Source organism: Aquarana catesbeiana, linkage group LG03, assembly GCF_042186555.1.
Source record: "Aquarana catesbeiana isolate 2022-GZ linkage group LG03, ASM4218655v1, whole genome shotgun sequence".
In the NCBI taxonomy this organism is placed as follows: Eukaryota; Metazoa; Chordata; class Amphibia; order Anura; family Ranidae; genus Aquarana; species Aquarana catesbeiana.
Genome location: NC_133326.1, coordinates 567,799,793 through 567,824,835, shown reverse-complemented (window position 1 = coordinate 567,824,835; position 25,043 = coordinate 567,799,793). Strand labels below are relative to the sequence as shown.

Sequence of the window (25,043 nt, the reverse complement as noted above, 5' to 3'; positions counted from 1 at the left end):
CAAGTGGTCCAGATACAACTTTATTTGCATCGGGCTACTCTTTGGATTGTCCCCCTGACTTTTATTGGATTAAGGTTGTATCTAGGCTATCTTGGTTACATTACACTACAAATCAAGGAGATCCTCTGGGGTAAAGAAATCCTTAAAGGAAGGTCCCTGTAATAAAAGAGATCTTTTCCGGTGGCCTTTATTACTACCAGCACTGCTGCCTAAGTCAGTCTCTTCAGTATTCAATACTCCCACTGGGAGTGATGGAGCCCTGCATCTCCTGCTGCACCTCTGTAGTTCTTTACTCTGACCCTCTAAGTTACTACAGGACTCAGCAGTGACCAAGGGGTTGGCAGAAGGAATGCATGTAGTGGGTGGACACATGTACCTGACACTACCAGAAGCGTTAAAGCCTAAAGAGACTGAATGAAGCTGCAGTGCTGAAAGGTGAGGAAGATAGAAGACACTGGCTAGCCAGAGAGGCGTGTACAATACCCCTTTTACTGCAGGATCCATCCTTTAGGATTTTTATTTAGTTTGACAGATGAGACTTTGGAAAAATACAAATCGATAACATTCTTACCCATCCTGGACCCTGTAGACTGCACAGCATTCTGGGATTAGACCTCGCATCATTAGTGCTTTCTTTAAGCTATCTCGCACTGTCACACCACACCTAGCTGGTACCTGGGGGGGCAAAGATACAAATGATGTTTTTCAGAGGACCATTATACATAATATTCATTGAGCAGTTCATATGGCAATGGTTAACCTTTTTTTTTTTTAGAGCATGTGTAAAAGGTGGTGGTGGTGGTGGTGGGGGGGGGGGGGGGTGGTATATGTCCTGCATGCAATGACTGGATAATATTTAGGGAAATACAGGACATTAGCTTGGCATAATATGTACATACAACCAATCACCATACATGAGAATGGATGACAAAAAATGTGCTAAAGTACACTTCTGGTTCTCTCAATATGAATATTGCAAAAACAATGCTTTTTTCCTAGTAACTAAAATTAAGCAAGCATTTTTGATATGACAGGAAGGACAGCGGGGTAAAATACAGAAACAACCTTTATTTCTACAGAATACAGAACCATAAATGTCTTTTAAAGCCATACAGGCAGTTAAAAAAATAAAAATAAAAAGAATGTTTGTTTTTACTACAACCAGTACAATATTTTTAAATTTGACTTGATTTTAGCCTATTGTAATCTCAAGTACAGCAGCACTTGGAATGGGAGGAGGGGTAGCACTTGGGGCCAAACAGGTATACTGCATTCATATGTGCCAAAAGGAGCAGAGAGATGACAGAATTGTGTTGCTGCTTCTTTCCTATCCAATCTGTGGTTGGGGATAAGGTGGGGCCCTACTGCAGTTAGGCAACACAGTTAAGAAAAGTCAAGTCTTTAGGCTGGTTGTGCCATATGGTAGGTCTAAGTAAATCTCAGTACTAGAATCACAAAAAACAAACAAACACAAAAACACACAACATGCTTTTGGTGGGTAAGTCAGTTGCCATAAAAGATTTCTTGAAAGATGTCACATGCTTAGAGGGAGCAGAAGACAAAGCTACACATTATACAGGGTAAATTAAACGCCAAGTTCTCTTTTGAAACATGTTGCATGTTCCACCCTTTTTCAGGGAGGAACATGTAGCATGTTCCAGCATCTGCAGCTCTCCCTTTGCTAGTCCCTGCAATAGCGGGCCAGGAATCATCTCCCCACTTCTGCTGTCACGAATTGAAAGCAGCGCAGCCATTTGGGAGAAGTTTCCTGTGAATAAATTCCTACAAGTACAGCCATTGTGGCTGAGGGCTTGTAGATTCAAATGAGCTGCGAGTTACAGGCATGCAGCTATGCCAAGAGTCTGCAGGACATTGCACCCATGATCTGCTGATCGTGGGTGCAATGCTCTGAAGGCTCCTTAAAGAAAAATAAATGCACATTTTTTACCTGCAAAAATTGTGCATTTATTTTTTTTTTTTAAAAAGTGAACTAATTCTCTACATCCCACTACAGACTACTTGGAAAAAAAATAATGGTCCTATAGATGGTCCCAACTAAGCTATGCTTCTGAAATGCAGCTTCTCCTAGAAAAAGTATGGGTGGATCGAAATGCACTTCATCACTCATAGAAATTGAGACAGCCTCAAATTCACAACTTGATAGTTCTGAGGCTTCATGGGAAGTGGACTAACAACAAAATTATTACCCATGCCGAATATATTTATATAGGTTGCCATTCATGCTGCCTGGTGGTTCTTGCTTGTTCAAGGAGTCCAGTATTAAAACAAGAAACTAAATAAAACCAAAACTTTTGCATAGGTGTTGGTCAGGCCAGTAACTCAAAGTACTGAAGACACTGGATCAGTATGATAGGCAGTCAACGAACGCTTTCAGCAGGAGTGTAAGCAATGGCAGCCTATGTATTTTTTCAGCAGAGAACCCCCTTTAAAAAGGTTGAATTCCAGACAAATACGATCTATATTTAATCCTGCTACCACTCCCATTCTAAAAAGGAAAGATGTCTATATTTACCTATTCTGAAGGAGCTCCGTTCCGGTCACATGATCGTTCCAGTAGCCGAGGAGAGAAGAGATCACCGATAACGGTTGCAGAGCCTAGGCGGTGATGTCATCCACAGGTTTACTATGGGGAATGCATTGTTGGTTGTCCCACCCTCTACATTGAAGCTGCCACTGGGAGCCAATCAGGTCACTGGATCGCAGCGCCCTCAGAAGTGAACAGGTAAGTATAGCAATCTTTCCATTACAGGGTAGTTAGAATAGGCTTAGAATGGTGGTGGGAGAAGGTTTAAGTATAGTTAAATATTTGACTGGAATTCTACTTTAAGGCCAACTTCTCTTCTTGACTATAGATGTGAAAAGTTGACAGAAAATTACAATCAGATTTATGAACTGGGCTCATTTGCCCGATACACCACAGTAATGGTTTTTTTTTTAGCATTTCCCAAAAAGTGAAATGTCAGTTACGGGTTGAGTTTTTTCCCCTCTCACCTAGCAACCTCTAGCAAACTGGACATACTGTTACTTACCACAGTGCGCTGTTTGTTAGGTAGGAAGACTCTTACAATAGGTTTCTGTGGAGATTTGGGGTTAATACGGGAGAGGTCAGAGGGGTTCTGCAGGACGGACAAGGACGAGGGTACTAAAGACAGGGAGGATGGTACAGAAGATAGTGTCATTTCTGAGGACAGGGATGAAGACGAGTCTGTTCCATTTCCCATTGACTCCAGTAACTGCTGTTCCCTCTGCTGGAGGGCATCGAGTTTACTTGTGTATTCCTCGTAAGCCTGTGGGAAGAATACCAAACAAATCAATAATGCCACTGTACATTTGTAAGGGAAGACAGACAGAAAAGTCAAAAGGAGCGAGACACCCAATGCAGATCAAGTGCTGTGCTTGCTTATTATTATCATCATCAAAACAGGATTTATATATAGCACCAGGCACAGCAACAGTTTGCACAGCACTTTATAAAATAAAGGGAGTCAGCACAATTCAATAAGGTAAGAGTTTACAATCTGAAAAGGGGAGGGGCAAATTAGAGTTGGAGAAAGTTACATTTCAGCTGTTAGGTAAAGGTGGGAAAGATTCCGGAAAAAAGACATTTTCAAGGATCGCCTAGAGGTGGACAAAGTAGTAAAGGACCAGGGAGATTAGGGTAGGGAGTTCCGGGGGATGGAAGAGGCTCTGCAGAAAAGCAGGACTGTGGATGGCCTTGTACGTTGCTAGCATTTTGAATTTCATTTGTTGGGTGAGAGGAAGCCAGTGGAGGGATTGGCAGAGAGGGGCAGCGGGGAGACCAATTGGTTGGTAAGATGGATGAGTCTGGAAGACTAATTCATGAGACTGAAGGGGATAGCCTAATAAAAGGTGGGGGGGGACAACAAGGAGAGAGTTGTAGTTAGCAAAGGAGAGTGAATTAGTATCTTTGTCAATGGCTAAAAAGGAGCGAAGTTTGAAGATGTTGCAAAGGTCAAGGCAGCACAACTTGGACAGTGATTGGATGTGGGTCCAAAAGGAGAGGTTAGAGTCCTGGATGCCAACCTGGCATTAAGAGAGGTACTGGATCATTGTTTTTTGAGCTCAACCGAAAAATCTGGGGATCGGGGGAGAAAATATTTGGAGTTCAGTTTTGGAAAAATTAAAGTTTGAGGAAGAGGTGTGACATCCATACGGATATGTCAGTAAATTAGTGATGATATTATACAGGATTTTTATAGCGCCAACAGTTTACGCAGCGCTTTACAATATATTAGGGATCGACCGATATTTTTTTTTTTTTTTATGGTGCCAATACGATACCGATATTTCGGCCACCTCTCCTGCCGATATTTTGTACATTTAAATTTGTCAAAAATAACACCAATTTTATGCACAAATCTGGTATAAACTGAACATGTTAATGTTTATTAAAATTAAACATTAAAGCGACGCTGTACCCAAACGTACAGGTTTAGGAGATATTCATTTTACCTACAGGTAAGCCTTATTACCTGTGTATACACTGCTCCAAAACCAACCCAAAGATGCTGCTTGCAGGACGTTTCCCTTCCCGCAAGCACACCCGCCTCAGTGTGAAAGCACTCAGGCTTTCACACTGGGGAGGCATGAGAGGTGCTTTTTAGGCGCTATTTTTAGCGCTAAAACACCTGAAAAGCACCTTAGTGTGAAAGGGGTCTTAGTTTTTTTTAATTTTTTCTGCCATTCAACAAGAACAGATTTCTTCATTCACACAAATGAGGTGAATGGAGGAATCCCCCAACCCCCGGGACATTGTATTCCGACAGCTGCACCAAGTAGCTCAAATAACATTTTACAATATGCCCCCTTGAACTCGATCAAATGATCAACCTCGATCAACGGCTCGCTTGTGCCATTTTTTCAGTAGCTGTGGCGTAACCGGCGGCTCCTGTGCGCACGCAGGGGTGACGTCATCACAGTGCCGGAGCCCGTGAACCCGGAAATAACTCCAGGAGACATGATGCTGGTCACATCCGTGTATGGGGACCGCTGCAACAGCTTCGATCTAAGGTAAGCATTACATAATGAGCTAGTATGCGATGCATTATGCCTCTGTCTCGCAGGTTGTTTTTTTTTTGTTTTTCTGAGAGTTTACCATCACTTTAAACCACTTCAGCCCCGGAAGATTTTCCCCCTTAATGACCAGGCCATATTTGCACAGTCACGCAACGCTGTACCCAAACGAAATTGATTTGTATTATTATTGAAATTATTTTTTGCGCTATAAAAAAAAAAAAAATAGTTTTCTTAACTTTTTGCTATAATAAATTTTCAAAAAAAAAACCCGCCAAATTTCTTCATCAGTTTAGGCCAATATGTATTCTTCTACATATTTTTAATTCAAAAATCACAATAAGCGTATATTGATTGGTTTGCACAAAAGTTATAGCGTCTACAAAATAGGGGATATATTTATGGCAGTTTTATTTTTTATTAGTAATGGCGGTGATTTGCGATTTTTAGCAGGACTGCAACATTGCGGCGGACAGATCAGACACTTGACACTTTTTTGGGATCATTGACATTTATACAGCGATCAGTGCTGTAAAAATGCACCGATTACTGTGTAAATGTCACTGGCAAGGAAGGGGTTAACACTAGTGGTGATCAAGGGGTTAAATCTGTTCCCTCATGAGTGTTTCCAACTGTGAGGGGATGGGACTGACTGGAGGAGGTGACATATCACTGTTCCCGATTAGTAGGAACAGCAGATCTTTCTCTCCCCTCCTGTCAGAATGCATGCCCGCCATTGCGCGTGGCCGGCGGACATCTTGCAGCGGGCGCACCTGCTATGGCTCTTAAAGGAGCCAACGTATAGGTACGGTGATTCGCAGGAACGAGCCACTTTGCTGACGTGAATGTATGTGAGCTGGTCGGCAAGTGGTTAATAAAATAATTAAAAGAATTAAAAGCCAAGTAAAAAAAAAAAAAATAAATATACTATTCAAAAGCAATTTTAATTTTGCATTAAAAAAGGGAAATTCAACTCTTGCTAAAGAATTAAAGTGATAGCTTGCTATGGGGGGCAGCCGAGCTGAGTCACAGCTCCCTGTGTCCATTCGGACACCAGGCCCTGACCCAGCGCCGCCCCTCTCTCCCTTGATTGGCTAGCCGACTTTGACTGCAGCAGGAGCCAGTGGCGCCACCGCTGTGTCTCAGCCAATCAGGAAGGAGAAGATCGGACGGCTGAGACATTCGTGGACATCGCTGGACAGAGAGGGACCTCAGGTAAGTTTTAGGGGGGCTGCAGCACACAGAAGGCTTTTTATCCTAATGCATAGAATTCATCAAGATAAAAAACCTTCTGCCTTTACAACCCCTTTAAGCACATACAATGTTGACAGAATCCACTTTTGAAATGTAATGTTATTAACTGTAATTTATTTTTCCCACAAATGCATAAAAATCTGCATTTTTGGCTATAAAATTACTTAAACCCCCCAGAATCACATAATTTTCTGAAAGCAGATGCCCTTTATAATAAAAAGATGGTAGTTGCATAATATTTGCATACCTGTTTGGGGATTAAATTGTGTTGTGTGCCAAAAACTTAATCTCATAAATACATAAATATTTTGTACCAAATAAAACTTGAGGTAGTGTCAATTAAATAGACACCAAATACATCACGCCTCACAACTGTGTGTGCCTGCAAAAAATTGCAGTACCCGGAATCATCAATAGGCAGGGCTTTAAATGCTGTTACAGCTCATTAGTAGTAAACTGTAAATCAGGAAATTGGAATTATTGCTCCCACATTCGCAGCAATATATAACATCTCTACATACAAGTGCGTGCACATGGTGTCGTCTACATACAAGTGAATGGAAAGGACATGGCGAAACAAACAAACAAACAGCTATTTCATCAAAACAGGGGAAAAAAAAAAAAAAGGTAGAAATGTGCTACAAAGTTTGTGCAAATATTTGCAATGTACACAATATTTGTGCAAATGTCATTAGAAGATGCTGTCTTTTTGGCTTCGTTCATACCTAGGCGGTATAAAACACCCAACAAGACAAATCCCATTCATTACAATGGCCCCTGTTAACATCTGAGCGTTCTGTCACCTAAAGCAAAATGGCAGTCGCTCAAAAAAAAGTACAGGAGCTTATATTTTGGCATTTTAATTCTCTTACATTGGTGACCTTTTGATCTTCAAAACGCCTGTACAAAAACTCTGCAAAAAAAAACGCCAGAAAAACCGCCTGTATAAGGCCGAGATGTGAACGGAGCCCAAATGTAAGCTAGATGACACCATCGGTTGTGTGAACTGGCACTCAGGAATTGCCCATCAAATCTGTAGTACAACATATAAAACGTGTAAAATTAGCCCACTATCCCTTGTGCTGGGCATGCGAAGGGGGGATACTTATGATGAAGGTAACAACCCACAGCTATGTCAACATGTCCATTGGTCTGACATTTAAAGGTTTTGTCCTGCACTCTGCAATTACTGAAGGCCCAAAGTGGCCTTTGTGGTTTGTGGCTCCAGACCAACAGTCAAAATGGGGCAATCACTCATTTCCTGGTGTGTAACAAAGACTGCTTGCCAAACTTTTATAAAATGCTATCCCACGTTTAGAAGGCTGAAGGCAATGTAACTACAGCGTGTCATTCACGTACATTTAAAAATGGGTGATCGCTCAGAATATTTTAAGCTTAAATGAAAACTTTCACTTCTATGCATTCCTAGAGCATCAAACCATGGAAAATCTTGTTTTGCTTTAGAAAAGCAGCCATAGCCTAAGGCTGGCCATAGATCATTCAATTTGTTTTGTTCAACCAGCGGGTTAAACAAAAAAACTGACCCAATTCACTCATCCACAACATTTGAGGTGGATGGAGAAATATCTTTCCCTCTGTGTCATTGTATTCTGAAAGAGGGGAGACTTACCAACTGTCACAATTAAGGATGAGCTCAGGCGTGTTCGCAACCCGCACATGCAGAGCCTGACAAGAAGTCGTCACTGCACAGCGCTAATCGCAAGCCATGAGAATTTCTGGCAGGCTCTGCACGTGCAGGTTGCGAACACGCCTGAGCTCATCCTTAGTCACAATACACAGATAAGTGCTGCGGTCCATTTCCAAGTCATCTGCACTGTAGGAAATTTCCAACAGGGCGGCTGACAGAGGTCGATTGGTGGATTGATTTTTTTAACCACAGTGGCCATACATGGATTAAAATTTGCCCAGTTCAGCAGGGACCGGCCAAATTTTGATCTTATATGGCCAGCTTTAGTATAAAAGCCTGTCAGTTGCCAGCATGCTCTACAGTAGGACTCTTGTTCTCTGCAAGCAGAGGTCTTTATGCAGGAGGTCCAACACACCCCCATCCTGGTTTAAAGTAGAGGGCAAGTGCTAATAAAGTCCAAAGCACACAATGTCTGGGTACCACAACTGTACAAATTGCTTAAAATGATATGATTAAGGAGGATCATTTTGATGATGGAAAGATATTGACTCTTGCTCGAACATTATGAAAATTTGACTACAACCTGGCCATACTTAGACCAAATAATGGCTATAAGTATAATTGCATCCTTTTGATACCTGTCCTCTGCCTATTTGATCAAAGGGCCTTTTCCCAAACAGGATCGTTCCTTGTATTTATAAGGGATCATTCATATGCATCCACCTTGGAGCTGCGTGCAGGCAGCCGATAGAAGTGGATGCTCACTCTGCATTCAGATTCAAGCACCCATGCCTACCCGCAAGTCAAACTTTGACATGCCATTGTGTCAGTGCCGACACTGCATGCGCATCCATTTCTATGGGCTGCCTGCATGCAGCTCCGTGGTGGATGCACACGCTTCTGCCAGCGGCACTGCACAGAGGACAGCACTGATCTGCTGCCTGAATAAGCCCTTAGCTTGACTGGGATTTACACCTGTCTGCCCTGTTTCGCTTCCGAATATTGCATTGCTTCCCCCTGCATGAACATACATAAACCTGACAATTACAACAATGTAAAGTGAAACAATGGCTTGTGAAACATTCAACCCCGTTGCTATCCTAAAAAAACTTATAGGAGAGGTAGCCTGTAAAAGAATAGGCTTAATACTTACCTGTCCAGCAAGTGTTAAGGGAAATCTTCTCTAGCCTTCAAGAGCTCTGGGTGCTGCTGACACTCCAAGGTGTGTAGGGATCAGTAGAAGGAACCACAGTGCACAACAGGGAACACGCCATCTGACTCATGCTGGGTGTTAGTGTATTTTTATCAAAGGAACTCGGCAGGTAGGTTGTTCCAAAAATCCTGGTGAACTAACCACAGATCTTCTGTGTATGTAGGCTGCCCCAAATCCTTCTGTCTCTCCATGTAATCCCAGACTCGATATTGAGATCAGGGCTCTGTGGGGGGCAAACCAGCACTTCCAGGACTCCTACACTGGAGATGGTTCTTAATAACATTTGCTGTGTTTGGCGTTGTTGTCCAGCTGCAGACTAAATTTGGGACCAATCACATGCCTCCCTGATGGTATGGCATGATGGAAGATTACGCATTTCTCATCATTAAGGTCTCCTTTGATTCGGACCAAATCTCCAACTTAATTTGCAGAAATGCAGCTCCAAACTTGCAAAGAACCTCCACTATGCTACCCTGTTGCCTGCAGACACTCATTGTACCGCTCTCCAGCCCGTCGGTGAACAAACCATATCAGAGGTATGGCTTTTTTGTCATAATTCTTCCATGATGACCACTTGTGGTCAAACTTCTCCGGAGAGTAGATGGGTGTCCCTGGGTCCTACTGGTTTTCGCCAGTTTTGAACTGATGGCACTGCTAGACATCTTCCGATGTTGAAAGGAAGTAAGCATGATGGGTCTTTCATCTGCTGCATTCTGTTTCCTTGGCCGACCACTGGGTCTACAGTCCTCAAAGTCGCCTGGCCAATGGTGACCTCAATGCTGAGAAATACAGGCAGATACTTATCCATCATACCATACCATCAAGGAGGCGTGTGATTGGCCCCAAATTTATTCTGCAGCAGGACAACGACCCCAAACATACAGCCAATGTCCTTAACAACTATCCTAAAGAAGAACAAACTTCCTGGAAATTATGGTTTGGCCCTGTGAGCCCTGATCTCATCATCATCAAGTCTGTCTGGAATTACATGAAGAGACAGGAGGCTTTGAGGCAGCCTACGTCCACAGAAGATCTGTGGTTAGTTCTCCAAGATGTTGAGAATGAGAGAGAACGAGAGAGAGAGGGAACGAGAGAGAGAGGGAACGAGAGAGAGAGGGAACGAGAGAGAGAGGGAACGAGAGAGAGAGGGAACGAGAGAGAGAGGGAACGAGAGAGAGAGGGAACGAGAGAGAGAGGGAACGAGAGAGAGAGGGAACGAGAGAGAGAGGGAACGAGAGAGAGAGGGAACGAGAGAGAGAGGGAACGAGAGGGAACGAGAGGGAACGAGAGAGAGAGGGAACGAGAGAGAGAGGGAACGAGAGAGAGAGGGAACGAGAGAGAGAACGAGAGAGAGAACGAGAGAGAGAACGAGAGAACGAGAGAACGAGAGAGAACGAGAGAACGAGAGAGAACGAGAGAGAGAGAGAGAACGAGAGAGAGAACGAGAGAGAGAGAGAGAACGAGAGAGAGAGAGAGAACGAGAGAGAGAGAGAGAACGAGAGAGAGAGAGAACGAGAGAGAGAGAGAATCTGTTTATCTATATATATTCAAATGGTCATCTAAAGTATAAAAAGCAAAACATTTTTTTTATTTTGTTTTGGATAGAGTGAAAAGGGATTAGACTCCTGACAGTTTTTAATGCTCCGTTTTCACCCTCTCTATTTGTATTGTTTACCATGATCATTGAAAATAAAAGAAAACCACAAATTTTGAGCTGTCCACAGAAAAGTAATAGAGAGGAAATCTTCCAATGGGGACATTAGTGGGGTGACTTTGGGTCCCCAAGAAATTCCCTTAATATGCACAGACTTCCTCTCACTTCCTGCTTTGGCTATGGGACAGGAAGTGAAGGGAATTCCCTGCAATGGGACACAGCTGGAAAAACAAAAAAACAAAAAAAAAACCCCAAAAAAAAACCAGACAGAAGTTATAACCCTCCCTTACTCCAAAATGAAAAAAAAATGCTGAAAACGTTTGCCTATAGTTCTACTTTAACGGACAGCCTTCCATGGTTATACGTCGGTACTTTGAAGGGGAATATCGTTATGGCAGCAGCTAGCCATCATAACCCCAGTATCCTCTTCAGCTGGCGGTCCCCTTTCAGATAAAAAAAATGGTCTCTGCGGCGGATTCACCATGAGACCACCTTAAATCAGCGGCGGGAGAGGCCCCCCCCGGAGCCGTCGGTAGCAGCAGAGGCAATTGGGTTCTCTTCCGTGTATGGTATGGAGATGAGTGTTGGGAAAATGGCCCCCACCAGTCACCATACCATTGCAGGGTGGAAGCGACGTCAAAACGTCACTTCTGCCCATAGCTCCTAAAAGAGACATTTAAAAAAAAAAAAAAAAAAGTTTCAAATGGATTTTTTTGTGTTTTTTTTCTATTTTTTATTGCATTTTTGTGTAAATATGAGATCTGAGGTCTTTTTGACCCCAGATCTCATATTTAACCTCCCTGGCGGTATGATTATTTCAGATTTTTGCGTCTCAAAGCGGTACAATTATTTTGCATAGAAATTTGGCGGTTTATATTGTAGGCCTGTAATTTTTAGCAATAACACACTTATAACTGTCCACCAAGAGTCTAGTAGATATCCCGAGTATGATGAAGTTTGGAACACAAAATCATAAAATATAATAAATAAATATAATTATAAAAAATATAATATAATAATAATAAAATAAATTTCCCCACAATTCACTATCGCTCAATTCTGCAAGTGTTCTAATTTACTATTGCTGTTTTCTAGCTGGTCTAAAACCACTTAAACGTGGTTTTGACGTAAAGGGACACTTTTTGGCTGCTATGGACAATCTCCAGTTTCCAGGCAGAAAGGACAGTATATCTCATATAAAACAACATGCAGGGCATTGGACAAAGCACTGGGGACAAAAGGGATGTGAAATGATTTCATACAGTAATGTAATCTGTAAGATTACAGTGTACTGTATGTGTTATGATTTTTCAATTTTTTGAATTTGCCACCAGGCTCCTCCTCCGTGCGTCACGACGCTCGCAGGGAACAGAGCCCGGCACACAGGACATCGGGGCAGAGGACAGAGCCCACGGACACAGCGGGGGGACATCGCAGGATCCTGGGGACAAGGTAAGTAACCTCTTCAAGGATCCTGCAATGCAATCCCGAGTGTGGCTTGGGGTTACCGCTAATGGTTCTGAAATTTAACCCCAAGCCACACTCGGGAAAACCGCCAGGGAGGCTAAGAGGTCTTGTCATGCTTTTTTTTCTATTACAAGGGATGTTTACATTCCTTGTAATAGGAATAAAAAAGTGACAATTGTTTTTTTTACAGTGTAAAAATAAAAAATAAAAAAAGTGAAATAAAAAAAAAAAAAAAAAATGTTTTTCTTAAGTGCCCTGTCCCGCCAAGCTGTAGAAGCGAATGCATACGTGAGCAGCGCCCGCATATGAAAACCGTGTTCAAACCACGCATGTGAGGTATCACTGCGATTGATAGAGCGAGAGCAATAATTCTAGCCCTAGACGTCTGTAACCCAAAACATGCAACTTGTAAAATTTTTTAAATGTCGCCTATGGAAATTTTGTAAAGGTAAAAGTTTGTCAACCGATGTAAATTTGAGACATTTGTTCACTAATATACATGCAAAGCATTTGAATGAAGGTACTAGGGTGGTGGCCTCCTTAGATATTGAAAAGGCCTTCGATACTATTGAATGGCCTTTTCTTTGGGAGGTCCTTAGAAGGATGGGGTTCCCCCTGATCTTTATTAAATGGATACAGATAATTTATCAAAACCCCACCTCAGCTATCAAGTTTGGAGGTAGCTTATCACAGTCTTTTTCTCTGTCAAGGGGTACTCGACAGGGCTGCCCCCTCTCTCCAGCCCTGTTCGCCATAGCGATGGAACCGCTGGCGGAGGCTCTCCGTACTTCCTTTCATGTTAAGGGATTGCATGTTGGCTGGCTGGAGGAAAGGGTCGCCTTGTATGAGGACGACCTACTCCTCTTTCTTAATGACGCAGGACCATCACTTAAGGGGGCCCTACAGGTCCTCAATTCTTTCTCCGCAGTCACAGGCCTTAAAATAAACTGGGAAAAGTAACTTCTATTTCCTATAGACTTTGCGGCTCGTGCTACTGCCGATACGGATACCTCCCTAAGATGGGTGGAGCATTTTAAATATCATGGGGTGGTGGTTTCTAGACAGGTTTCAGACTATATATCCCTAAATTTAACACCTGTGATCCAGGAGACTCAACAACGGCTGAAGGCATGGGAGTAATTACCCCTTTCATTGTTAGGACGCATAAATTTAATAAAAATGAATGTATTACCTAAATTCACATATTTATTGCGACACTCTCCCCAGTGGATCCCTAAATCTTTCTTTGCAAGGCTACATCGTATTTTCTCAGCATACATATGGAGATCAAAGCCCCCTATGTATAGCTGGGCGACATTGGTACGCCCGGCCTCCCAAGGTGGCCTGGCATGTCCAGATTTCCATAAATATTACTTGGCTTCTCAGATAGTAACTACGTCCTGGTGACTTAACCCAGATACCTCAAATTCCGGTACTCAGGTAGAACCAGCAGTGCTGGGATCCCTAGCGGCGCTGAAATTTTTAATCTTTCGGGGCCCTCGTGCTCCATATTCATTGACACTATCTATGCTTACCACGTTACGTGTATGGGGAGAGGGCCTCAAAATTGAACGATATCCCCTACAGGCAATATCACCTAATGCTCCCCTCTGGTTAAATCCCACTCTGGAGCATTTCTATTCACTACCCGACCCCTATGCTTGGACTAATTTTAAGAACAAAACAGTGACATAGATCATTTTGGATAAATCTTTGATTTCTTTTTCCCAACTGATCTCAGACTTCAATATCCCTCAGTCGTATTCTTTTCGTTTCCTTCAACTCTCTCATGCCTTCAGCTGTCAATTCTCTGTCTCTCCTCTACAACTAGTCCAATCTACCTTAGAGAAGCTTCTTAGGTTGGATTGCCCAAAGAATGCTGCATCTAAATTGTATCTTCACTTAACAAAATGGTCTAAGGATATCCCTGAACTTAATGAGGATGATTGGGATAACATATGGGACTCTCCCTTCAACTCGCTCGTCTCCTTGGGACACAGACTTTTTCAGTTTAAGATAGTCCACAGGGCATATTACACCCCCCATATATTAAATAAAATTAATTCAAACACTGCTCCTGGTTGTTGGCGATGTGGGGAGATTCCTGGAGACTTTACCCATATATTCTGGACTTGTCCAGCTATCGTAAGGTATTGGGAAGAAATACTAGCTTTTATATTCAAAATAACATATATCCCACTGCAACGATCAATGCCAATATGTATTCTAGGTCTGATTGAGCAATTTATCCCTACGACAGCAGGGCGTACTTTGGTGGGGCTGCTTTTGTTCTATGCTCGTAAAGCTATAGCTCTCAGCTGGAAGAAAACCACCCCCCCATCACTGACTTTGTGGAAACAACTCATTAATAATAGCTTACCATTATACAAAGAAATATATATAAATAGGGGTTGTCTCCTCAAATATGAAAAGGTTTGGTCCAAATGGCTCACGGACCCCTCTACAGCCTCAATAGCCTCCTAGAGGAATATGACTCTTTGTAATCTCTCCATTAGTTATTGGACTCTAGGTGTACATATGTAACACGGGATAACACCTTTCTTTAAAATTAAACTGGCATAGGAACCAGGTATGACCAATGTATGTATGTATGTATGTATGTATGTATGTATGTATGTATGTATGTATGCAGGGTTTTTTTTTTTTTGTGTGTTTTGTTCTTTATGTATATAGTTTATTTGCTGCAAGTATTCATTTTTGTTTGTTGTCTGTTTTTTTGAAAATTAATAAAAAAACGTATATTAAAAAAAAAAAAAAAGTTTGTCGCCATTCCACGAGCGGGTGCAATTTTGAAGCGTGACATGTTGGGTATCAATTTATTCGGCGTAACATTATCTTTCACAATATAAAAAAATTGGGCTAACTTTACTGTGGTCTTATTTTTTTAATTAAAAAAAAAGTGTATTTTTAAAAAAAAAAAGACCGCTGCGCAAATACGGTATGACAGAAAGTATTGCAATGACCGCCATTTTATTCTCTACGGTGTTCAGAAAATATAATGTTTGGGGGTTTCAAGTAATTTTCTAGCAAAAGAAAAAAAAAAAGTTTATAACTTGTAAACACCAAATCTCAGAAAGAGGCTCGGTCCTTAAGTGGTTAATTTTAAAATTACACCTTAAATAGGGAGGAGATTGGGTACACTAAACATGTAGATAAATGAGCTGGCCAGGAGGAGAGAAACTTAAAAGATCAAGCCGCAAGTTCAGAAGCACATAATGTTTATGAAAAGTGTCCGATTCGGTTTACACAACACAGTGCAGTATTAACGAAGGACGTATTCATTCTGGACTGGTGACAACTTTTAAGACTGGTTATGGGTAAACACATCTGGAGGCAAGGAGACGAGGGAAAACAAGTTTACAAATCTTAGTCTTAGTAGAAAGGAACTCTTATTTTCAGTTTGATTTTCAGGTTAGATATGAGCCAGCCTTTATTTAAAAAGAATACTTTACTTTATTTTATTAATTATTTTAACTCCCTTGCGTATTATTCTTCCTGTTTTAAGACCTACCTCCCTGCCTGCTGGTGAGCACCAGATAGTTCATATTGCACAAGAATTTAAGGTTATCGGTTTATGCTGTGGGCCGTAGAGGCCGAGATCTGACGTCACTCAAATACACCGAGTAGTCCGGACTTTCTTCTCTTAATGCAGAGGGATGAATAGCTCAACTTCTCTGATGGAAATCAGCTTTACGGATTCTACTTCAGCTCGGAATCTGCTCCCTTTGTTATGATCCTCAGATGGCTTAATTAGCACTAAGAGCACATTGGTTTAATTGTTTCACCATAGTCCTGAAGTGACAGTGTGCAAAAGGATCAAAAAACCTCCCCTTTAATCCCTTATACTTCAACTGGCTGCCTGCACAGAAGAGATACACTATATTACCAAAAGTATTGGGACGCCTGCCACCTACATGAACTTTAATGGCGTCTCAGACTTAGTTCGTAGCGTTTCATATTGCATTGGCTCACCCTTTGCAGCTATAACAGCTTCAACTCTTCTGGGAAGGATGTCCACAAGGTTTAGGAGTGTGTCTATGGGAATGTTTGATCATTCTTCCAGAAGCGCATTTGTGAGATCAGGAACCAATGTGGACGAGAAGGCCTGGCTCACAGGCTTCGCTCTAAATCATCCCAAAGGTATTCTATCCAGTTGAGGTGAAGATTCTGTGCAGACCAGCCTCCAACCCAAACTCGCTCATCTATGTCTTTATGGACCTTGCTTTGTGCACTGGTACGCAGTCATGTTGGAACAGGAAGGGGCCATCCCCAAAATTGTTCCCACAAAGTTAGGAACATGAAATTGTCCAAAAATGTCTTGGTATGCTGATGCCTTAAGAATTCTCTGAACTGGAACTAAGGGGCCAAGCCCAACCCCTGAAAAACAACCATATTCTCTCTCTTCCCCCCTCCCCCAACAAATGATATGGACCAGTGCACAAAGCAAAATCCATAAAAACATGGATGAGCGAGTTTGGGATGGAGAAACTTGATTGGCCTCACAGACGCCTGACCTCAACCCGATAGAACACCTTTGGGACGAATTAGAGCCGAGACAGTGAGCTAGGCCTTCTCCTCCACACAAGTGCCTGACCTCACAAATGTGCTTCTGGAAGAATGGTCAAACATTCCCATAGACACACTCCTAGCTAGCTGTTCTAGCTGCAAAGGGTAGGCCAACTCAATATTGAACCCTACGGACTAAGTCTGGGATGACATTAAAGTTCATGTAAAGGCAGGCATCCCAATACTTTTGGTAATATAGTGTATATCTGGTATTGCCAGGTATGAGGAGCATGTGATTTTCTTCCCTAAGAGCCGGTTCACACTGGGACAACTTGTCAGAAGACTTAGCCGCCTGACAAGTCGCATTCCGTTCTGTACAATGGAACCGTTCTAATAGAAGCGACTCAAGTCGCTCCGACTTAGAAAAAGGTTCCTGTACTACTTTGGGGACGACTTGCATTGACTTCTAAATAGAAGTCAATTTGCAAGTCGCCGCTGCTGTCGTGTGCAGGTCGCCTGAGGCAGTCGCGCTGCAAGTCGTGCTGCCTCAGTGTAAACCGGCTCTTAGTGCTAATCACCACCTGGTGGTGGAGAAAGTCCAACCAATGCTTAGATAGATCTTCTTGCACTGACAAGAATGATGGGAATTCAATTAACAAAGCAGGCTGTCATTAGTAAAGGAATCAGGGGGTTGATTTACTAAAGCTGTAGAGTGCAAAATCTGGTGCAGCTCTGCGTAGAAACCAGCTTCCAGGTTTTATGGTCAAACCTTAAGTGAATAAGCTGAAGTTAGAATCTGGTGCAGCTGTGCACGGTAGCCAATCAGCTTCCAAGTGCACCAGTTTTAGTAAATCTATCTCACGGTCATTTAAAGTGGTTCTAAGCCACCATTCAGCCTGGGTTGTACGACAAATGGTCCAACATTGGGAGCTCATGTCGCATGACGTGTGAAAATCAATGTTTCCCTATGGGAGCCGTCTTAACTTGTCCGACACAAGTCGGTCCGACTTAGAAAATGCTCCCTGCACTACTTTGGTCCAATTTTGATCCTACTTCAGCCCATTGATTATCACTGAAGTCGGATCAAAGTCGGATCACAGTCTTAACTGACCCGACTTGTGCTCCGAGGATCGTAAAGGGAAACTCCACGCCAAATGAAAAGAAAAAAAAAAAAAAAAACCGCATGGGTTCCCCCTCCAAGAGCATACCAGACCCTTAGGTCTGGTATGGATTTTCAGGGGAATCCCCATGCTGAAAAAACGGCGTTGGGGTCCTCCCCAAATCCACACCAGACCCTTATCCGAGCACACAGCCCGACAGGTCAGGAAAGGGGGTGGGGACAATTAAGCGCCCCCCCTTCCTGAACCATACCAGGCCGCATGCCCTCAACATGTTGATGAGGACAAGGGCCTCTTCCCGACAACCCTGGCCGTTGCTTGTCAGGGTCTGTGGGTGGGGGATTATCAGAATCTGGAAGCCCCCTTTAACAAACCCCCAGATCCCGGCCCCCCCACCCTATGTGAATGAGTATGAGGTACATTGTTCCCCTACCCATTCACCTGAAAAAAATAAAATAAAATAAAAAGTGTCAAAAATAAAACACATTACACATATTTTTAAAGTAATTTATTAAGGCAGCTCCGTCGTTTCTGCTGATCTCTTCTCCCCTCTCCGACTCTTGTGTCTCCTCCTCTGATGTCTTCTGCCTCTGCCAGTTCTTCTCTGCTGATGTCTTCTAGCCCTCTCTGGCTCTTCTCCCTCTGTCCGCCGTCTTCTGCCTCTGCTGGGTCTTCTCCGTTATCTTCTCGCGCTTCTGCTGGGTCTTCTCTGCCGTGTTCTCCCTCTGTTCTTCTTCCAATGTTGACTCGACGCTCTAAAGCTGGGTGCACGGTGTGCCACTGCTTATGTTGGCATGGGGTGGGGTCACTGCCCCATCATGCCCGGGGGGTTGATGTCGTAAGGGGCGGGGCCTCATGACGACATCACCCGTGAACCTGCCCCATGCCAATATAAGTAATGTAAAGATAATAATAGAATTGCGCTACAACATTAACTCAATAATATATAAATAATCAGTAATGCTGTCCATGAAACATAAATGTATGTAACATAAGCAGGTTACCACAAAATAATAGAGTGCCAGAAATAAGAAAAAAAAAAAAAAAAATATTGATTGATAAATGTAAAAATATATATGACATATGGTGTAATAGCCAACGATAAATAATCAAACACCAGTGTACAGATGAATAGATAAAAAATATTGGAAAAAAGTCCATCAAATTGTGAGACATATGAGGTCTTCCATGACGTGGAAAATGTTGTGTTCAATCCTCCACCAGTGATAAAAATTAGCCGCTTACCGTGGGCGGAGCGACGTGCTTGCGTCACCTCGCATTGTCGTGGATGTCCCAGTAGGACGGACTTGTCTGTGTGTTCACCGGCTGGAGCACCAGACATTATAGGCGTTATTTCTGCTGTTTACATGTGAGTGCAATACATGATTGTTTTATTTCCAATAAATTGAAGGTTTTACACTACTGGAGCCTTTTTTTTTATCTTTCATGCCATATTTATCACTTATGAGCTGGGGAGATACGATGGGATCTGAGTACTAATAGCCCCATTTGGTGTCTTTGGACGTTTAATGACTATCCATGATTTTTGAATCTGAGTCCATTTGTCAAACTCCGGAGGGCTATCTCCATACAGGCTTCCCCTAATCCTCTGTAGTGGGGGGTCATGGAGTTCTGGTAAGCGGCTAATTTTTATCACTGGTGGTGGATTGAACGCAACATTTTCCACGTCATGGAAGACCTCATATGTCTGACAATTTAATGAACTTTTTTCCAATATTTTTTATCTATTCATCTGTACACGGGTGTTTGATTATTTATCGTTGGCTATTACACCATATGTCATATATATTTTTACATTCATCAATCAATATTTTTATATTTTTTTTTCTTATTTCTGGCACTATATTATCTTGTGGTAACCTGCTCATGTTACATACATTTATGTCTCATGGATAGCATTACTGATTATTTATATATTATTGAGTTAATGTAGCGCGATTCTATTATCTTTATATTTTTGCACTGTTTTTGTTGTGCAGAAGAATCGCTAATTATACCATCTAGATTGTTCATTATTTGTTAAAATTGTATTTGTGATTTGGTACATTATTTTGATACACCTTAGCGCAGTTTTGTTTCTTTTTTCCTGCAATATAAGTAATGGCACACCGCGCACCCAGTATTAGAGCGGGAGAGAGCGTTGAGTCAACATTGGAAGAAGAACAGAGGGAAAACACAGCGGAGAAGACCCGGCAGAAGACAGCGGACAGGAGGGATAAGAACAGGAGAGGGCTAGAAGACATCAGCAGAGAAGACCGGGAGAGGGGAGAAGAACTGGCAGAGGCAGAAGATGTCAGTGGAGGAGACAGAACAACCAGAGAGGGGAGAAGAGATCAGAAGAGACGACGGAGCTGCCTTAATATATTAAAATTACTTTAAAAAATATGTGTAATGTGTTTTATTTGACACTTTTTTTCAGGTGAATGTACCTCATACTCCTTCACACAGGGTGGGGGGCCGGGATCTGGGGGCCCTCTTGTTAAAGGGGGCTTCCAGATTTTGATAAGCCGCCCCCCGCCCGCAGACCCCGACAACCAACGGCCAGGGTTGTCTGGGAGAGGCCCTTGTCCTCATCAACATGGGGACAAGGTGCTGTGGGGGGGGGGGGGGGGGGTCGCAGGGCCCCCCGTGCCCCAAAGCACCCCCCATGTTGAGGGCATGCGGCCTGGTATGATTCGGGGTGGGGCGCTCGCTCGTCCCCACCCCCTTTCCTGACCTGCTGGGCTGTGTACTCGGATAAGGGTCTAGTATGGATTTTAAAGGGGGGACCCCAATGCCGTTTTTTTCGGCATGGGGGTTGCCCTGAAAATCCATAGCAGACCGAAGGGCCTGGCATGCTCTTGGAGGGGGAACCCATGCCTTTTTAACATTTTGCATGGAGTTCTCTCCTAAAGATTCATACCAGACACAGTCAAGTCACAGGGCAAAGTCAGATCCAAAGCGGTACGACTGTCGTGTCGGACCAGTGTGAACCCGGCCTCACACTGGTACAACTTTTCATGACACGTCGCAACCCATTACCGGCAATGGGACCGTTCATATTGCAGCGGTTTAAAAAAAAAATTCCTGAACTACTTTTTACCGATTTCATTGCAACTTGCAATGAAATCAGCAGTGCAAATCACGCGATTTCAAAAGTGCACTGGTGTGAACCTGGGCAAAAGTCTGATTTTTTTTTTTTAAACTTAATGCATTCTCCGCGTTTAGGTAAAATAAAACACCCCACTACTTGTCCACTGAGCTCCCTCAGGGGACGGACAACTGAGAATGTTCTCCGTGTATTTTCTAAATCAAAATGACTACAAAACTAAATTCACAGAAACCTACCTCCACATATATTGAAGGGGGATTGTGCTCGCCTCCGAATTTATCTAAGAGGGCTTCAATGTGCTCTTGCGTTAACTTAATCATCTGCTTGATGTTCCAGATCTGAAAGAACGAAAAAAAAAATTGTGAGGATCAAATACAAGTGTATTTACAAATAAGACCAGTAAACCCAAAGTATAACTTATTTCATGATAGCACAGATCAGGACATAAAAAAAAAAAACATATGTACAAACGGTTTGTAGAAATAACAGCCATGATCTGCTTTCAAAGCTTGCTCTCCGGTTGTCTCCTGAATGCCAGGGTTGAAACTGAGCCCCCCATGCTCCAAACACACCGAGAAAACGAAGGACAGCAGAACAATGACATGACATCACAATGTTCACCAATTTATTCCACAGACCACTTCCTCTAGCATGTTTCACCTAATAGGGCTTAGTTGTAGAGACTCTACTACTAAGCCCTGTTGGGTGAAATGCATTAGGGGTAGCGATCTCTCGGTCGGGACTACTGTTGTAGTTGTCTGTATAATAAGCAAACATTGTCATGTCATTGGTGTGTTGCTGTACTATATTTCCTCACATCAAATGGAAAATCAAAACCTTCACCTACCAAGATGATTGTCTGTATCCAAAGACATGGTGCAGAACAAGGAAAACATTTTTTTGTCACTTTCAGCCAGCAGATAGAGAAGGATAAAAATGAACAATAGCCCTCTGGATGCTTCCAGTAACAGTTAAATGAATCAGAGGAGAGACACACACCTCCTCCCATCTCCCATGTTTTCTCGGCTGCATAACCGCTCCTCCAATCTCCTGGTCTTACAGGAGACAGAGCAGTGAGAACCATAGGCTGCTGCCAGTCAAACTCCTGTAAGGAGGGAGCAAGGGCATGGCTTACCGGTGCTGTATGTGTCTATGGACACACAGCTTAGCGTGGGAGCTCATCCGAAGGAGCAGACAGCGCCAGCGGGGGACTGTCCAAAAAAAAGAAACAAGGAGCAATATTGTTGCACAGAGCAGGTAAATATAACATCTCTTAATTGAACAAAAAAAAAAATATCCTTTGACATCACTTTAAAATTTGAGAGCAGGAAGATTTTTCTTAAAGTGCACAGACTGCCATAAAGGCTTCTCACCTTCACCCTCGCATGCACAGTTATGTGTACACTCATCACATCTCGGTGAGTGAACTCTCAAGCGCATGCATGGGGGAGTGACGTTGCGTTGCCTCAGACCAGCCAATCCAACATAGGCGAAGTCCCCAACCCTGGATGAAGCCATATAGAAGAGAAGTGGAGGCGAGTGTTAAAGGGTTAAATAGCGCTTCAATTTGAAGCGCACCATCAGCAAGGCCTTAAAAGAGTAACTCCAGTTTTGAAGGAAAAAAATGAGCAAATAAAAAAATATAGCATGTACATTTGTGACATCATATTGTAAAGGGATGTTTTTAAAAATGACCTTTCCTTTTCAATTGGCAGCGCTGCAAATGCAATATGGATACCTGGAGGCATCCTGTACACAGTTGATGTACAGCATGCCCCCTAAAAATGTCATTTCCTGCCTGTGCGATTGGCTGATTTTCCCAGAAGTCTGCACTAAGATACAAGTCAGATTTTGAGCATCCCCTGCAGCAAAAATTTTTGGCAAGATCCTCCCAAAAGGAAAATGTGCATCAAAGGGATGCAAACCCTGCAAATTTCCTCCTTAGAACCCTGCAGGTACAGCAGCTGATTGATAATTATACAATCTCTCCCATTCACTTTCACTTTGCACATGGACACAGGCACATATCTTCTATATCTATAGAAATCTTCAACAAAGTTTGTTAAAATCCCTGCAATGTACATAGATCACCCAGAGGGGAAGTTTTTCCCCCTCAAAAAAAAAAAAGGAGTTATTCTTTAACCACTTGCCGACCGCCGCACGACGATGTACGTCGGCAGAATGGCACGGACAGGTACGTCCTTGCCTGCCCGCGGGTGGGGGGTCCGATCGGACCCCCCCCCGGTGCCAGCGGCGGTCGGATTCAGGTCAGGGTCGATCGAAGGTGAGGGGGAGGCCACTCATTCGTGGCTCCCCCCTCGCGATCGCTCCTGGCCAATGATGGGCTTCCTCGGCTTCTGTGAATGTAAACAGAAGCGGAGGAAGTGATGTCATCTCTCCTCGAGCCGGTCTTTTTGATCCGGCGCCGAGGAGAGAAGACATCCAAGTAAGTGCACCAACACTACACTAACAGTAGAACACGCAGGCACACTTGTCACCCCCCAGTCACCCCCTGATCACCCCCCTGTACCCCCACACATACTGACACCAATAGCAGGTTTTTTTTTTCTGATTATTGCATTGGTGTCAGTTATAAGTGTTAGGGCAGTTAGGTTAGCCCCCTTTAGGTCTAGGGTACCCCCCCTTAGGTCCAGGGTACCCCCCTAACCCCACCTAATAAAGTTTTAACCCCGTGATCACCCCCTGTCGCCAGTGTCACTAAGCTATCGTTTTTCTGATCGCTATATTAGTGACACAGGTGACGCTAGTTAGGGAGGTAAGTATATAGGTTCGCCGTCAGTGTTTTATAGCGACAGGGACCCCCATATACTACCTTCTAAAGGTTTTAACCCCTTGATTGCCCCCTAGTTAACCCTTTCACCAGTGATCACCATATAATTGTTACGGGTGACGCTGGTTAGTTGGTTTGTTTTTTGTAGTTTTTTATAGTTTATTATAGTTTATTATAGTTTTAGGGCACCCGCCGTTTATTACCTTATAAAGGTTTAACCCCCTAATTGCCCGGCGGTGATATAAGTTAAGTTTTTAGGGTCAGATAAGGTCTGCGTCGCCCCAGGCAGCGTCAGGTTAGCGCCAGTACCGCTAACACCCACGCACGCAGCATACACCTCCCTTAGTGCTATAGTATCTGAACGGATCGATATCTGATCCGATCAGATCTATACTCCCCAGCAGTTTAGGGTCCCCCAAAAAAAACGCAGTGTTAGCGGGATCAGCCCAGATACCTGCTAGCACCTGCGTTTTGCTCCTCGGCCCAGCCCTGCCCAGCCCAGCCCACCCAAGTGCAGTATCGATCGATAACTGTCACAAAACACTAAACACATAACTGCAGCGTTCGCAGAGTCAGGCCTGATCCCTGCGATCGCTAACAGTTTTTTGGTAGCGTTTTGAATCAGTCGCTGACAGTCAGGAGCTTTTTTGCCTGTGAGTCTCACTAGTGTACCCCTAAATTTAGAGCCCAAAATGGCAAATCGAAGGTACACTAGTGAAGAGGCCTACACGTTTCTGAACATGACAGATAGTGAAGAGGAAGTCACTCATCTGTCAAGTTCAGGCTCAGAATACGATCCTGTAGAGGACAGTGGCTCCATGACAGATAGCTCTGACGACGGAGTTGTGGTCCCTGCTAGGGTCAGGCGTACCAGACCCCGAACTTCTTCTTCTGTCCTTGAAGTGCAAGAACCGCAGGTCCCTCGTATGGAGCAGAGCAGTACTAGTGCCGCTATTCCTTCTGGTGAACTGGCAAGCACCAGCGGCCTAGTACACCCTGGTCGTACATCCAGCACTGCAGTATCACGTGGTGACGTGGCGAGTCCCATAAGTGCAGTTCAAGCTGGTGAGGTGGCAAGCACTAGTAGGGTCCCGCTGCCACCAAGAAGACGAACACAGGCCCGTCTTGCCCATAGTGCCCTTCCTGCTGCATTCGCCAATCCGAATTGGGTACCCACCACTTCTGCAGCACCCGTATTGCCCCC

At 43.4% G+C, this 25,043-nt stretch overlaps 1 protein-coding gene across 4 annotated transcripts in view; it reads right to left on the bottom strand.

Annotated features, from left to right (window-relative positions):
• The window catches only part of BRAF (B-Raf proto-oncogene, serine/threonine kinase), a 167,741-nt gene that overhangs the window by 74,258 nt on the left and 68,440 nt on the right, over positions 1 to 25,043 (bottom strand). For all 4 annotated transcript variants that reach the window (XM_073621837.1, XM_073621840.1, XM_073621838.1 and 1 more), the window contains exons 2-4: positions 21,285 to 21,386; positions 3,051 to 3,308; positions 572 to 675 (exon numbers count right to left, since the gene is read on the bottom strand). In XM_073621837.1, coding sequence (XP_073477938.1) covers positions 572 to 675; positions 3,051 to 3,308; positions 21,285 to 21,386 — 464 coding nt within the window. The remainder of the gene's footprint in view (positions 1 to 571; positions 676 to 3,050; positions 3,309 to 21,284; positions 21,387 to 25,043) is intronic.